The sequence below is a fragment of the Bos grunniens genome, chromosome 12 (genome assembly GCF_055505025.1).
Source record: "Bos grunniens cultivar Pamir isolate PY7600 chromosome 12, Bosgru_T2T1.0, whole genome shotgun sequence".
Taxonomy (NCBI): domain Eukaryota; kingdom Metazoa; phylum Chordata; class Mammalia; order Artiodactyla; family Bovidae; genus Bos; species Bos grunniens.
Genome location: NC_141176.1, coordinates 90350439 through 90367719, shown reverse-complemented (window position 1 = coordinate 90367719; position 17281 = coordinate 90350439). Strand labels below are relative to the sequence as shown.

The 17281-nt window shown below is 41.6% G+C and overlaps 1 protein-coding gene across 1 annotated transcript in view; it reads right to left on the bottom strand.

Annotated features, from left to right (window-relative positions):
• The window catches only part of MYO16 (myosin XVI), a 519851-nt gene that overhangs the window by 288494 nt on the left and 214076 nt on the right, over nucleotides 1-17281 (bottom strand). Inside the window, exons 7-9 of the mRNA XM_086328670.1 lie at nucleotides 16795-16920; nucleotides 4769-4844; nucleotides 1957-2110 (exon numbers count right to left, since the gene is read on the bottom strand). Coding sequence (XP_086184796.1) covers nucleotides 1957-2110; nucleotides 4769-4844; nucleotides 16795-16920 — 356 coding nt within the window. The remainder of the gene's footprint in view (nucleotides 1-1956; nucleotides 2111-4768; nucleotides 4845-16794; nucleotides 16921-17281) is intronic.

The window sequence follows — 17281 nt, the reverse complement described above, 5'->3', positions numbered from 1 at the left end:
AGCAACAGTGAGGAGAGAAGATAGAGACCCAAACCCTCCCCAAACACTGGGTGTTGTCACCACTGACTTCCACCCTACTAGTGGTTAGGAGAGAAATGCTGCTTTGTAAATGACGCCTAAGAGATTTTTAAAGAAATACATTTCTGTTTCCTGTCAATCATGTCAGTTGTCTGATTCACTTCATAATGGCCTCTACTTGAAAATGTCCCAACGTAGCTCAGTAAATTGTTGCCCAAATCAATCACCACTGTGAAACTGTGCTAAAAATCAACATCTAGTCTTATTTTTTCTCTAAAAAATACACACATTTGCCAGCTTTAAAGAAAGTGTTCTCATTCATAATGTTTGTGGGCTTCTTTATAGCTGGAGTTGTTGTTTTTGTTCAGCTGCTCAGTCGTGTCTGACTCTTTGGGACCCCATGGACTGCAGCACACCAGGCTTCCCTGTCCCTCACTATCTCCCAAAGTTTGCCCAAGGAGACTTCAGATGTCCACATTTTCCCTTCCCACACTAAAACAAGGTCTGAAAGTCAACTATACAAATTAAGAATTTTTGCCTTAAAACATAACTATACCTAGTTATTTTCATCCTGTTTATTCCAGTTCATATTTATTTCTAACACTACAAAGATAAAATCATGAATGATAAAAGAAACTTTACAAAATATCTTACTTGAGTTGCTCAATATAATTTTAGATTTTATCCCCAAAGAAAGTCTTAACATTAGACTTAATCTCCACCACCTGACAAAACAGATTCGGAGATGGGAAGCACCTTCCTCAAGGTCCCACTGATTGTATGCAGCAGATTTTTGCTTTAGTCTGAAATATTTTTTCCTCGTGCATGTATCTTACTGAGATATAAAATACATAGCACAAAATTCACACTTTCATGGAGTACCAGTCAGTGCTTTTTAGCACATTCACAAATGTGTGTAACCATCTCATCTACTTCCAGAAAATTTCCATCATTTCCCTAAAGAAACCCCATATCCATTCAGAGTTACTTCCCATTTTCCCCTCACCCTGCTCATCCAACTACTAATGTACCTTCTGTCTCGGTGCATTTGCTAATCCCAGGCATTTCATTATAAATTCAGCAATACACTATGTGGCCTCCTGTGTCTGACTTTCTTCACTTAGCACAATATTTTTTAAGTTTCCCCTTGTTTATAGCATGTGTCAGTCTTTAGGACATACTTTAGATAGTAAGAAATCATTAGTTTTATACTTAAGACAGAAAACAGTGACTATTTGTATTAATTCCCTCATAGCTTAGTTGGTAAAGAATCTGCCTGCAATGCAGGAGACCCTGCTTTGATTCCTGGGTCATGAAGATCCCTGGAGAAGGGATAGATTATCCACTCCAGTATTCCAGGGCTTCCCTTGTGGCTCATCTGGTAAAGAATCCACCTGTAATGTGGGAGACCTGGGTTTGATCCCTGGTCAGGAAGATCCCCCAGAGAAGGCAAAGGCTGCCCACTCCAGGATTCTGGCCTGGAGAATTCCATGGACTATATAGTCCATGGGGTCACAAAGAGTCAGACATGACTGAGTGACCTTCACTTCACTTCATTTGTATTAATATTCCCTACTTGAGCAAATTTAGCCATGATGATAGTTACTGGAAATCTCTTGCTTTCTTGTTAGATAGTTATTGGTTCAGTTAGAAATATGGAATGTACTTAAAAAAATACTACCATTGGTCTCATGATGACAAACTGAATGAAGGACTGAAATGGCAATGTTTAAAAATCAGAGGGTTTTCACGCCTGACTTATTTACTGTCCACAAGCATCTTTCAGCAAACACCGATAGGCAGGCTCTAACTTTTGGCTGGGAGACGGGCTTAACGTTCACTGAAAGGTGACAGGTGACTAGGGAGGATGCCCAAGGAGGAAGACTGAGTCCTCGGGAGTGAGGTCGACGACTTTGTGATCGGGGAGGAGGCACTCACAGCTTGCTGGGAAGGACCGGAAGGTCAGGGACGATCTCTTCATAAGGGTCCTCTTGGGCCAAGGCCTGAACACAGAGAGACGCCTGCGGTTTTCCTTCCCAGGCAGACTCGGCCTTCAGCAGCATTTCCTCAATCAACTCCGACGCAGCGACGTCTGCAAGAAACCAAGAGGCGATCGGAGCCGGTGAGTGCTGACGTCACAGGAGACCGCTCCCTTTCAATGACCCTGCTGCGCTTACCATGCTACGACTTATCAACACACGAAGCAAAACGAAAAACAGGAAAAGTCCACGGTGGGAATACAATGGCAGCATCACCATTGCAAAAGACCGTTCCCTGGTACATCAGTGAGTGGCATATTTAATTACAAATGAAAAGAACAAATACAAAAATAATACTCATGGAGTGGTCACGGGTAAAATGCGAAATCACTGAGAAGCCGGGCTTGACAGAACTTAAAGTCGGTTTTCCTCCGTGAGAATCTCCCTTCATCCTGGTGAATATGAGTCAAGAGAGGAAAAGAGCTGTACCCTCCCAACAACTGGGCGCTTATGAAACGGGCAGCAGGCGTTCTACAGGCATTCTGCTAAGTGGGCAGATGAACAAGTAAATACTCGGTTGTGCCTTTAAAAAACAGCGGGTCTGGCCTCTCTCCATAGCCTAGTTTTCACTTTCAATAAGAAATAAAAATAATCATATTTCCCTACAAATCACACGTTAACAATGACATCCGAACATTCTCGGGCAGCACTATAGATGTGCATCAATCAGATTTACGCTTGTTAGCAACTGAAACTGAAAATCGGCACATCCTGAAGAAAAAGTGGCATTAACAATTAGAAACCTGATGGCCACAGCTGCTCCTTTTGGCCCTCACCACTAAACTGTGTAACCTCCCGTGTCCATGGACTTGAGTTACATGCTTTACAGGCTGGGTGAAGTAACTCAGCTACTGCAAGAAGATATTTAAGCCAGGATTTGATCATCATTTGCTTTAGATTAAATCATTCCGTGTAATGAGTAGGAGACAGCTCAGGGCCCTCATTTCGGGAGATTATTTCTATACCAAGAAACAGCGCTACGTCAAATTGCTTGTATCCCCTAGATAATCCTTCATGTGTTCATTCCAAATTCAAAGAACACAAAATAGCAAGAATAGAATGCAGCAGTGATGAACAATTTTTCTGTGCTCAGCTGAAATGGGTGTGGAGCTCACTGTCCTTTGCACTATTATCTAACTCCTCGCTCTTACAGTTGCATGAGATGCCGAGTGCCCTGTGTCTGCTTGAAGCTTCTCACTGCCTCGAAGTCCTCTGTCCCTTGTGTGTGTGAGAAGTATTTCCATTCAATCAGCAAGTGTTTACTAAGAATCTACTTCGCACCCATCACGATGTCCCCTGTGATCAACATGGCATGGAAAACGGATTACGCGGATGCTAGACGCTGCAGGAGCAAAGCAGGCAAAACTGTCTGAGGCTCATCAGACACGAGGTCCGCAGCGGCCGGGGCGAGCCTAGACCAGCAGGTTAGTCACTCCTGGGGCTCTGGGACTGTCCCTGTCAATCGCCTTGGGTCTCTCTTTTTTGGCAAGTTCATACTAGACCTGAGAGGTCAAAGTGTGACAGACAGGGGTCCCTGCAGTCGGAGGTCAATCATATACACTATTCTCCGGGAGAAATGCCAGAATTACGATCCTGGAAAAACGTCACCTTCTCTTAGAACTAGAGTTAACAGAGGACGTGACTTGAATTTCCAATAAAAATGTTTGGAAAAGGAATGGAAAAAGCTACAAATTTCTATTTACTCTTTTCATATTTACCATCAAGCACATATTTTTGTAGGTAATGGTAAGACTACTGCCCTATCATTAATATTAAGGTGATTCTGAAGTTTGAAACTATTAAGCTGTCTGACAGGGGTTAGTTAAGTCTTCAGTCTATTTTCAGCAAATAAGATGAATAAACATTAGACAATGATACTTAATTCCAATAAAATAAGAAATAGAGCATTCTGTCTTAACTTGGTGGTTTATCAGGGAATCATACTTCGCCTTGAGACACCCAAGGCGATTGAAATGAAATAAGAAAGTTCAGGCATGACAAGCTTGTAGGTCACTGGAGGAATAAAAATGAGAAGAATAAGCATATTTATGTTATTCATATCAATTATTACCTTCAAAATTTTTATATCATTTTGTTACTTTCACTAGATTTTTCTCTTTGTTACTTAGAACTTTTATTTTTTAATATACCAAAACACCTTACAGGTAGTAACATTGTTGTCAACTTTTAAAAATTAGAAAATTAATGCAGCACTCAGTTTTTAAGAGTGGCAGAAAGAACTCTAGAAAACTTCAAAAGGTATTTATTAGAAAATAAGCAACATTAAGATTGTCAAAGTTTTAAATTAGGTTGGTAATACTAGTCTCTATTGTCTGTAATATAAATATTTGTGCAGAAAGAAAAAAATACTATTACCATTTTAGAATACCCTAAAGAACAAGCATGTATTTTAGAAAATCTATTTTAAAGTGAGCGACAGTGCAAGAATCACTGCCCAGAAAATTTAAAGCCTCAAAAGCACATTGCAGTGCAGTACAATGCAATGATCCCTGTGAACGGTAACTATTCTCTAATAGACTCCTGTAACAGAGCAGTGTGTAGGAGTCAGCGACACAGGCTTGGCTGGCGTGGTGGGGGGAGCGTTTCACTGAGCGTCCCCGGAGACACTGACTCACGAGGTAGCTGGGGCAGTGAAGGGCCAGCCACTCCAGGAAGACAGAAAAGGGCCTGGTATGATGTTCATGGCTTACCAGAAGCCTTCTCCTCATGGCAGTTCAGAAGGTGCGGATTTGCCTGATGCATCAGAAGAAGCTTCACCAGGTTCGCCTGAAACAGGAAAGGTAACTGACATAGTAACGATTACGCTGGATGCTCAGGATTCAGCGGCAAAGTGTCCACAGCCACCATCCTCCAGGGGCACAGATGGAAGGGAAATGCATTAGCGTGACCTACTGCCCCAGAGGTTTCTTACTCTCTGCTCCCAGTCCTTACTCATTTTTTTTTTAAATGACATTCAAACTGTTTCATCAATTAACACATTCAAATAAAATATTATTCATCACATAAGGGTTAAATCATTGAGGTTATGAAAAGTTTCACTTAATATTTCTCAGGTTTATTTTAGGGCATTGTTTGAGAGGGAATGGGGCTTCCCTGATGGCTCAGCAATAAGGAAGTCAGCTCTAATGCAGGACAAACTGGAAATGTGAGTTCTATCCCTGGGTCAGGAAGTTCCCTTAGAGGAGGAAATGGCAACATGCTCCAGTATTCTTGCCTAGAAAATCCCATGGACAGAGTTGCCTGGCAGAATACAGTCCATGGGGTTGCAAAGAGTTGGACATGACTAAAGTGACTTAGCACGCGCACGCACACACACACACACACACACACACACACACGGGAGGGTTTATACGTTATAGTGTGCTTTGTTTTGGAGCAGGAAGTGGCAACTCACTTCATTATCACTGCCTGGGAAATTCCATGGACAAAGGAGTCTGGTGGGCTACAGTCTATGGAGTCACAAAAAAGAGGGGCACAGGACTTAGCCACTGAACTAGTGCTGTGTTTCAGCAATTCATGAAAGTCACACTTCTCATTTCTCTCCATCCATTACAGCACCAGGGCTGAACTGCAACCTAAGGTCCCACTGGACAATTAGAAGAACTTCATCTCAAGTTATCAGAATAAAGCACCTTGATGAGAGATTAATATATTTTTAAGTTTATTATAAGACACGATACATCAAAGAGTATATATAATGGATATGTACCACTGAGAGAGCAAATAACAAATAGAGTCCCATGCACTCAAGTTTTTAAAATGTCATTCATGGTATTTCTGTGTGTTTTTCTCCCAAATTATCCCTGTTCCTACTTCTCAGAGTTGGCCACTGTCTTGAATTTTGTGTTACCGATTACCATGCTTTGCAGGCTTAGTCCCTTGGTATGGGAGGGCCCCTAATCAACATATCACTTGGCTGCATATGTTTTTGACATTTATAGAAACGAAAGTCCTGAAGTATGAATTCTTCTGTGCTTTTACTTTCAAGAATTATGGCGGATTCATTTTGATATTTGGCAAAATTAATACAATTATGTAAAGTTTAAAAATAAAATAAAATAAAAAAAAGAATTAATACTGCATTTCCGAGCATCCTTGGAGGTGATGGGTTTAGCAACCCTTCATTCCTTTGTTTGGCTGCACAGAATTGCCTTGTACAAACATATCACAATTTAGCCACCTTCCTCCTGGTGGACATTCAAGCCACAGCAATCATTCATCTATACTTACAGATAATGTTGTTATAAATACTCTAGTTTATATCTCTTGGTGTACACCTTGTTCAAGATGGCAGTGGTGATAGGCTACGTGCAGAAATCTTCACTTGGCATTGGAGCCGTGAGCAAAGCGACTGTGCTCACCCCCAACTCCTCCTCTCCTACTGAGAGATCCCCATAAACCAGCCCTGCCCACACCTCTCCGTCCTCTGATCAGAGAATAAAGCTTCCACACAGGGGACTATACTCAATATCCTGTAATAGACCATAGTGGGAAAGAATACTAAAATCAGTAACCATGTGTCACTGAATCACTTTGCTGTAGACCAGAAACTAACATAACATTTTAAATCAACTCTACTTAAATTAACAAAAAAGAAGAAGCTCCCCTTTGGTTGTGAGCCCAGCTGCTCAACCCTGTTCTATTGCTGTGAGTGAAGGAGGCAGGAGGATCCTTTCTGGAGCCAGATTTGAAAGGGTCAGTAACAGCATCTCAGTAATATTCATCTCAATACATGAATATGGCTTACTGCCCCATTTATTTAGATCTTCTTTAGCTTTTATTACATTGTTTCATATTTATATTATATTGTTAAATAGTTTCTAATGTATAAATCTTACACATCTTTTGAAAAAAGATTTCTATATATTTTATGCTTTTAATGAAATACTGTGAACAATTTAATGGTTCTCGTTTTTTTTTGTTTTTTTTTGTTTTTTTTTAATTTTGGGAGATTCCTTTGGAATTTTTAATCTTTCTTTTCCTAACTTTGTCCTTCCATTTCTTGGTTTATTATATTGATTAAAAGGGGGCTGGCTTTTCTGGTCTGTGGCTTTGTTGTTTTTGCAACACTTGAGGGTCATTCTCCACCCATGCAAGCACTCTGTCCAAACATCCCCAAGTATTTCCCCACCCACCACTTACTGATCTTGTTAGTGCTCTCATTCGAAAATGAACTACATTCTAAATAGTCTGTCCCCTCGCTAGCTTTCCCACAGGTTCATCCCAAATCAGGGTTTGGCTTTACAGAACATAAAATATAACAGTAACACTTAAATCATGTTACAGCAGACTGCTTCTATTTAGGGCTTAATTTTATTTCCAAATATACACAGTTTACTAAAGATGCAGATGTTCTCTTGAAATCTGAAAAGATATAATACATAGAGCAGGGTCCCAGCACATTAAAGTGGGTTAGGAAAGAGTTTTGTTTTATATTAAAAATGTGAGAGATTTGCTTGCTTTTCAACCATAAGAAAGGAAGGGAGGTTGGGAGGAAAGGATAGGGGACAGAGAGAACAGAGTGGAGTGAGGGAGGAAGGGAAAGTGGAGAGAGGAACAGGAGAAAGGAAAGACAGAAACACAAAGCCAAGAACTAAGTAAGATCACTCTTGATTTTCACAATTTGGAAAAAACGGCAGCACCTAAAGGCTTTTACGTCTCGGCAAAACTGTCAGATTGTCGGGAGAGTCTAACAATCACTCTGCATTTTCTAAATTCAATTCATTCTTCATGGCACTCCAGAGAGAAAACAAACTACCTCCCTCCACAGCTTCCCCCGTACCTGCAGAGAGCATTTAAGTCATCAAAGCAAACGGTTTCCTACATGAAAATCTTTAACAACAAAAAGTACTTCCATTTTATTTCAGGCCTGTAAAAACAAACATTCATCTGTGGAATGAAGAAGCTTCTCTCGCTTGGGGAATTCCATTCCTTTTTGTTGAAAGTCAGTAATTCCCGAGCGCTTCCGCTTCGAAATCAAGGAGGCATGCTCCAGAACTAAATTAAGCAGGGTAGTGGTGATTTCACTCTCAGAGTAGTCTGGAACATGTGTCTTAACCTCAGAAAAGATCTTGGCAGTAAATGACTTCAATGCGAGTAGTAAAGTGTAGAACCGAACAAGGATGCACCTTCACTATTACAGAAGCTTTATAATCACCAAAACGATCAAAGGGTAGTAAGGTGACTGACGTTCTGTGTGCGTGTGCCTGAGTGTGTGTGTGTGTGTGTGTGTAAGGAGGCTCTACATGACTGATAGAAAATGTATTTAAGCTGAAATTTAAATTCACACTGGCTATGGACTTTACTCATTCCTTGGATAATTATATTTCGGATTGGATAAATTCACCAAAATTAATTCCTTGATGGTCATTTTAAGTGACTTCTTTAAGAAGTAAAAAAATAAAATGAGTGTTCAGAGACAGACAAATTCCTAGTTCAGAAGCTAAAAGAGATTGTTTCACTTAAAGAGAAATTATAATAAAGGTCTCCGGGAATTCAGAATTTATATATACCCTCCACTCACTGGCTCACACGCTACATCTTCCTGAGTAAACGTGTCTTAACTCAAGACCATCTGAAAACCGTCAGGTGTACAGACCCCTCGACGGCCTCTTTGGACTGCTAACATGTTCTGCCCTTCATGGGGCTCCCCCTCCATCGTGTGCGGTTTCTTTGGCTCGTCCATCAAAAGTCTCTATGTCCAGCCCCACCTGCACGTGCCCAGCTGTCTCCTGGATCTCCACCTGAACACGTCTCCCGTCGGCCCAGGGGTCTCACGGTGCGTGCTCCCCTACCCTTTCTTCACACATGCGTTCAGTGACGCACTGAGACAGACAAGCGTCTGCACAACTGGAACATTCACTGGCTCTCGTTAATAAGTGCTAACTGAGAGCTCTGTGCCAGCCCTCTGCAGACAAGAAACCAGCGTTGCTCTCGGTTCTCCCAGACTGGAGAGCGACAAGGACAAATGCTAGAGACATTCCTAACACATGATCACTGATGTGACGGGATGGATACAGTTGCTACGCAGGGTGCCTGAGGGGGAATGTCACTGGGACCCAGAAAGGTAGGAAAGACGGTCAGTGAAGTGTCCGCTCCGAGCCATGCTGCAAGGCAGGGAAGGGTGAACCAGTCAACACTTCTAAGAAAAGCAAAGAACATGAAAAGGATGAACATGGTGGCCTATTCCAGAAATTAAAAGACGTTCGGTATCACGGTGTCCTCCAACCTGGTGGGGGAATAGGAAGAATCATGAAGGAGAATTAAGCAGGATTCCTGGCGCATGGGGACTCATGAACTGTGTTACGGAATAGGCATTTTATGTCATCAGCTGTGGAAAGGATGGTGGATTGAATACTTTGTTTGTATGTCCATGCAGAAATCTCACTGTAGCCCCACTGCTAAGAGTGGAGTGGCTGAGAACCAGGGGACTCTGCTAGGAGGCTGATGGGTTAATCCAGACACCACAATGCTGATCGTGAGGTGAGGGCAGACCCTGAGGATGCACGGATTGGTCGGCCGTGGTGGCAACTCAGGCAGCTCGAAGCTATTCACCAGGGAGGAGTCTGTGGGCGCAGGGGTTTCCCAGGTGCAAGACAGGCAGGAAAATGACCATGCCCAGGTTTGTGATAAGACAATGATGAAACACAGGAGTGACAGGCGGGGGACGGGAAAAGAAGAGGGTAACTCCCTTGGTACCAAAGGTGATGCTGAGGACAGGTGGACAGAGATAACCCACTGGGCAGTGGTCCTCATGGGCCGGGAAACTCAGGAGAGGGCTTTGGGGGCCGTGATCATGGCGAGTATTTGGAGCTGCAAGTGTGAGATTCTCTGAAGACATGGAAACGCTGAGAAGACAGGGAACCTAGGGCGAACCACTGAGCTGGTTGATATTTGATGCTCAGAGTGGTAGGAGGAAAACCAGACAGCGTTTTCAGTTTTTTCCAATGGAAAATAAATACCCAAAGGAAAAAAAACAACAACTCTGAATGTGTCTCAATTCTTATGTAATTGGGTAAAATGTATTTGAGAATACAAATAACTCCTTTGACCACCAAGATACTCAGATGTGTGATACAAATAATTTTGAAGGGAAGGAGATTTGGATATAACATTTGTATGATTATTTTATCCTTGTTTCAGGATTGCCAATCTTATTATAAACACTAAAAATATATACAAAGCTAGAAGCAAGTTCCATTTCATGTACAAATCATAAAAATTGTAAAATCAAAGGATTTATTGCTAACATAACTTTTTCAATTCCTAGTTTTAGATAAGAATAGGCATCTATTATTCTTCTCACTGGAAAAGTTAATATATTTATAAAGGCAAGATTTAAAGTATGTATATATGTCAGTTATAAATCCCAGTGCAGACGTCAATTATAAATATTTTTATAAATTATGGACCACTTTCTTCATAAAGGTATTTATATTTGTAAGACATTTATAAGAAACTGAAGTTGTTATGAACATCTGTAAAAATGTCATTAGTCTCTCCAAAATGTGAGGCTTTCTAAAATATTTTTCCACTCAACTGAGATGTATTTATTTACTTCCTTAGAGAGTTATAAATCTCCTGTGCATATAAACTGATATCCAGATAATACCTCTTTTGAAAGTATCATTCCCAAAATGAATATTAAATGGTATTTTTATGGGTGAACAAGTTTTTAAAATATCGTATGTTATTTTCTTGACAAAATAATTAAGATGCAATCTGCTCAGAATCCTCTATTAACATAAATCTCGGTTGTTTCTTGGATCTAAATCAAGGAAGAGTATTTTGGGTTTGGAGTTTTGTATTCTAATAGAAAAGCCCTGCTCTACTGACTCAGGGCCAGCGCTCAGCTCCTGGTTCTGGGCTGATAGATCCGGCCATTCAAGTGCTTCCGTGACTCTGCTGGACACCAGGAACGCACACAGGCCGACACAGACAAACTCTGCCAGGCTGGGTCCTGTCATCTGGGGGTGACTCCATTTGCGTAGGTTTAGTGGATTAAAATGGAAAAGACAGGTGATCGTCAGACCCTATGCTTCGTGTCAAAGTGTTTAAGGACTTAGAAAACTGAATCAACGGTGAGTCACTTTCCAGAGATGTGGAAGACAAAGGTGAGACGACTTTGTTTAAAATCTGCCTCATGTGCACAATGTGATGGCTGCTTTTGGAGAACTCTGGGCTGGATGTCTGTGTGAAGCTAGCAGCTGGATCAGTTGACTTGGACACTGGCTCCCTGATTGTCTGATACATTTGCCTCCATAGTCCTCCCCAATCTTCTGAGCTTCGTAATCAGAAGGGGATGGTTCTCACTGATCGAAGACCGTGGCTGGGTCCAGGCTCTGGGGACGGAGACGTGGTGAGTCTGGTCAGGCTCACACGGCCAACAAGGGCTGGCAGGTGCCCAGAGCCGGTGAGAGGCCCTGGAAATCCCTGGCACAAAGCTGCTTTAATCCCTGAGATGTACAGAACGACTTGCAAGTGTGTCGAAGTGTGAAGCAATGTCTGAGAAATACAAGGAAATATAGGAATCCCCAAAAGGAGGAATATGCTTTATAAAAGTTGGGGTCAGATACTGTGCAGCTGATTTGGGGGAAAAAAATGCAGCAACTGTAAAGCATTTCTTAACTCATCTGTTGTCATGTCTGACTCTCTGCACCCCATGGACTGCAGGACGCCAGGCTTCCCTGTCTTTCAGCATCTCAGTAGGTGATGACATCCAACCATCTCATCCTCTGTCATTCCCTTCTCCTCCCAAGTTCAATCTTCCCTAGCATCAGGGTCTTTTCTAATGAGCTGGCTCTTTGCATCAGGTGGCCAAAGTATTGGAGCTTCAGCTTCAGCATCAGTCCCTCCAATGAATATCCAGGACTGATTTCCTTTAGGATTGTCTAGTTGGATCTCTTTGCAGTCTAAGGGACTCTCAAGAGTCTTCTCCAACACCACAGTCCAAAAGCATCAATTCTTTGGTGCTCAGCCTTCTTTATGGTCCAACTCTCACATCCATATGTGAGTACTGGAAAAACCACAACTTTGACTATATGGACCTTTGTTGCAAAGTAATGTCTCTGTTTTATAATATGCTATCTAGGTTGGTCATAACTTTCCTTCCAAGGAGCAAGCATCTTTGAATTTCATGGCTGCAGTCACCATCTGCAGTGATTTTGGAGCTCAAGAAAATAGCCTGTCACTTTTTCCATTGTTTCCCCATCTATTTGCCATGAAGTGATGGGACTGGATGCCATGATCTTAGGTTTTTTAATGTTGATGTTTAAGCCAGCTTTTTCACTCTCCTCTTTCATCTTCAAGAGGCTCTTTAGCTCAGCTTCACTTTTTGCTATAAGGGCGGTGTTGTCTGCATATCTTTCGTTATTGATATTTCTCCCGCAGCCTTGATTCCAGCTTGTGCTTCATCCAGCCCAGCGTTTCACATGAGGTACTTGGCATATAAGTTAAATAAGCAGGGTAATGATATACTGCCTTGAGGTACTCCTTTCCCAATTTGGAACCAGTGTGTTGTTCCATGTCTGGTTCTAACTGTTGTTTTTTGACATGCAGGTTTCTCAGGAGGTAGGTAAGGTGATCTTGTATTCCCACCTCTTTAAGAATTTTCCACAGTTTGTTGTGATCCACATAGTCAAAGGCTTTAGCATAGTCAATGAAGCAGAAGTAGATGTTTTTCTGAAATTCTCTTGCTCTTTCTTTGATCCAACAGATGTTGGCAATTTGATCTCTGGTTCCTCTTCTAAATCCAGCTTGAACATCTGGAAGTTCTCACTGTCATCACTCAGCTAGAGCCAGACATCCTGGAGTGCGAAGTCAAGTGGGCCTTAGGAAGCATCACTACAAACAAAGTTAGTGGAAGTGATGGAATTCCAGCTGAGCTATTTCTAATGCTAAAGGATGATGCTGTGAAGGTGCTGCACTCAATATGCCAGCAAATTTGGAAAACCCATCAGTGGGCACAAGACTGGGAAAGGTCAATTTTCATTCCATTCCCAAAGAAAAGGCAGTACCAAAGAATGTTCAAACTATTGCACAATCGCACTCATTTCACATGCTAGCTAAGTAATGCTCAAAATTCTCTGAGTCAGGCTTCAACAGTACGTGAGCCAAGAACTTAATTCCTTTACCATTAATCATGAATAAACGGTGAGTGTTGGAAATGTAGCAAGTACAAGGGAAATACAGTAATAATGTTCATCTTAATTAGTCTTCCTTTTGTAAACTACATGCAAATGTTGAATCGTATTTCCCACACAAGTTCATGACTATGTTTCTCTAGGCTAAAAACAGGTCTAGAAAGGTGTTGGATCATAGATCGGGAAGGTTGTGAAACGTGACAGAAAATGGGGTGGAATTCTGACGTCCGCCAATGCTCCCTGCCTGATTCACCCATGATTCTTCTGTTTCTTGACTTTTGTGTGACAACAGTTCCAGGAAGTTCTGTGAACGAAGCAGCACCTGCATTGGGCTTATGTGTCTTACACCAAGCTCTGCAAGTCTTCCAGAAATAAGCTTTTTTTTTTTTAAACAGAAGCAGTTGTTTTAAAACACACCAGCTCGGACTGATTTCTTACTGGTCCTCCCCTTTAATTAAAATAAACTTGGGAAAAAGCAAGCAATCCCAGAAGAGCTCTGACAAGTGGAACAAGTGGAAGACGGAAGAGGCACTGGCTCAGCACCCGGGGGGGGGGCCACAGGGAGGCAGGGCAGCCCGTGTCCTCACACACAGCAGAGGAGGGCACCTCTGGGCCCAGCGCTTCAGCCCAACCCAGCAACGGAAGGGCAAGGGCGTGTCCCTGGTGGGCAGGGACACGCTTCCCACAGCTTTCAGACCATGTCTCCCTGACAATGTCAGGTGGAGCCAGCACCATGACCCTGAGAACAGTAAGTGCCAGAGGAGGCACTCTTTATCCTACGAGACTGACACCCCCCCGCCCCACTCCATGAGAGACAAGGGTGGCTAGGGAAGCGGGGCTTGCGAGCAGCAGGGGCACAATCAAAAGCCCCCAGCCCTGGAAGTTTGCTATCTCCATAGAGATTCTCCTACCCTACCCAGAGACATGGGCAGCTTGGCCCAAGGAAATACCTTCTGTCCTTCCTGGGGCACCGAAAAGAAACCCGCAAGAACCCCAGGGACCCAGGTAAACCAAGCACACCAAAGCAATACCGCGAAGGATCTGAAAATTAAACCATCACTGGACCCACATCCCACTCAAGTAGACCAGAACCTGGATGCTAAAGCTGAACACAGCTGCTGTTTGCTAAAATAGATTTCCATAGGACCAAGATTCTCCTAACAAAACAGTCAGAATGTCCAAGAAGCAACTAAAAACCACTCATCTTAGTCAACTAAAAGTCAGAAGAGTACACCTTGATTGATAAAAGACAATCAGTTGACACCATAAATCAAGATGAAGCATGTTGAAATTATTTGACGATGATTTTAAAGCAGGCATCATAAGATTACAAATTCTCTTGAATTATAAAACAGAACACCTCTTCAAAGACACAGGAGTTATAAGAAAGAATCAAAAGGAAATCACAGAACTGGAAAATATCATAGCAAACAGAATACATCAACTCATACCAAATATTTCATTTGACCTGAAGGCAAGTAAAACAAAAAACATACCCTGGGTTCTGATAAAACCATTTAAATGTCTAATAACAGATCTATCAATAGTGACATGTCTTAAAAACTTTTTTTTTTGTTGTTAAATTCTAGTCCTGTTCCTCCAGAGTTGATAACCTTATGAAAGTGGTTAAGGGAGCCAATTAGTTACTCTGAAATGATGCCTGACCCAAAATCTAAAAGTCCTGTCGGCCAAAGTGAAAACCTGGGTCAAACTATGCATTCAAGTTTGGGCAGCGCTCTGCAACATTTCACCACTTTCCGATTTAGTTCCTTCTGGAAGCAGTCTCTGACTGCCTTGGGCACATTTTGATAGTTCACTGACCATCACCTCCTCAGCACAAGCCAATAAGTTGTGTCCAAGGAATCAGTACTAGCTTATAAGTCCACGTCTCTGTTTTTTAGAGAACTTCTCCCCTACCGCATCCTGGGATCCTGCTGTGCTCTGGTGGACTACTGGTATATTGATGGTGTACTTTTGATGCCCCAAGACTCCTGTGATCTCGAGAGAACTGGAAAGCCGGAACTCTGAGGCCAATGGTTTTAGCTACCTCCAGTCTCAGCTCCTCAACACAGCCATTCACTTACACACACGTGCTTGCTAGAAGCACAGACCTGGTGTTACTAACAGCATGATAAAAATGTTTATTGAATGAATGAATCTTTTTCTACAGGAAATGTTGTCAAAGCAAACAGTGTTCCTATTAGTTTGGAAGAAGCACATCCTCAAGTAATATACTTTTCCTAAGATGCCTGAGATGCAAATAATTTCAGTGTTTTCAACAACTGGATGATTCAACTTGTATGATACATATTTACACATTGACTAGTATCTAAGGGATTTAACTTACTATGGATTCGGTGAGTGACATAGTTTGCACCAAACTAATGCTTGGACATCAAGAAGTTTAGCTCAAATCTTCATATATATGTAACCTCAGTTGTATTTTATACTATTAATACTAAGGCTTTCCCTAACACAACATATTATATATCTTTTAAAAAATCAACTTTAACATTAATAAATTATTATGAATACTGCTGAATTACATTCACTCACATACATTAAATACAATTGTATTTCTTCTTCATGGTAAGTCATAACCTAGTGAGAAGTTAGTTTGTGCAATAGTAACTCAAGATATATTAGCTATAGAGAATCAATTGAGAATCAATCAACTGAGAGTCAATTCAGAGAAAGAATTCTGCTATCCTTCATTTGTTACAATGAAATATAATTTATTAAGGAAAATAAAATATGAAATATTATTTTGCTTTAAATCTACTAACTGCAGGAAACAAACACAATTATCATAGACTCATGAAATCTGTACATTGAAAAGGACTGCTGCTGCTGCTGCTGCGGCTAAGTCGCTTCAGTGGTGTCCGACTCTGTGCGACCCCATAGACGGCAGCCCACCAGGCTCCCCCGTCCCTGGGATTCTCCAGGCAAGAACACTGGAGTGTGTTGCCATTTCCTTCTCCAATGCATGAAAGTAAAAAGGGAAAGTGAAGTCGCTTCAGTCGTGTCCAACTCTGTGCGACCCCATAGATGGCAGCCCACCAGGCTCCCCCGTCCCTGGGACTCTCCAGGCAAGAACACTGCAGTGGGTTGCCATTTCCTTCTCCAATGCATGAAAGTGAAAAGGGAAAGTGAAGTTGCTCAGTCGTGTCTGACTCTTAGCAACCCCATGGACTGCAGCCTACCAGACTCCTCCATCCATGGGATTTTCCAGGCAAGAGTACTGGAGTGGGGTGCAATTGCCTTCTCCGTGAAAAGGACTATATAATGTTAAAAAAAATAGTATTAAGACCATAAGTCTATAAAGACTGTTTCTGGTTTTGACTATTTCTCCAATGAGTCGGAGTACATTATGCAGAGTGTTGAGGAATGTAGGTTATGAAAGCTCTTTTGAAAAGTAAAATTTTTCTTTCAACCAAAAACATATTTTCTCAGTAAAACAATCCCATTAAAAGTCAAGTTACATCATGTCAGCACACATTTTGAAAAAAATTAAATATGAAATGATGCAATGATCATATGATAATTTTTAAAACTGAATTCAGGGCATATTTTACCTGGCCATACTTTGCTGCCAAGTGAAGCGGGGTCCAGTACTGATTATCTGCGGCGTTGAGGTCCCCGCCATGTTCCAGGAGGAGAGACACTACTTCCTTGTAGCCACTGGCGCAGGCCATGTGCAACTGCAACAAAAACAGCCTTAGTCATTGAACGTGAAAGAGCAGTGACAGCGATGTACTTCATCTGGTGGTTTGAAGAGATGCATTTAATAAAGTATCGGAGCTAAAATACAAAGACCTTTAAAAAAGAAGTTATATAATTGTATTTGTACAAGTGGACATCATTATTCTTTGGGGAAAAAAAAGCTAATAATAATAATATTATTTTCTGACTCTGACAACATGCATTTTTTCATGTAATTGTTTCCCTCTCCAGTGCTCCTTTCTACTACTGTAATCTGAATACTTTCAAATACAAAATAAAATATTTAGGTACATTATCCCTTCTTTTTTTAAATTTATTTTTAATTGAAGGATAATCACT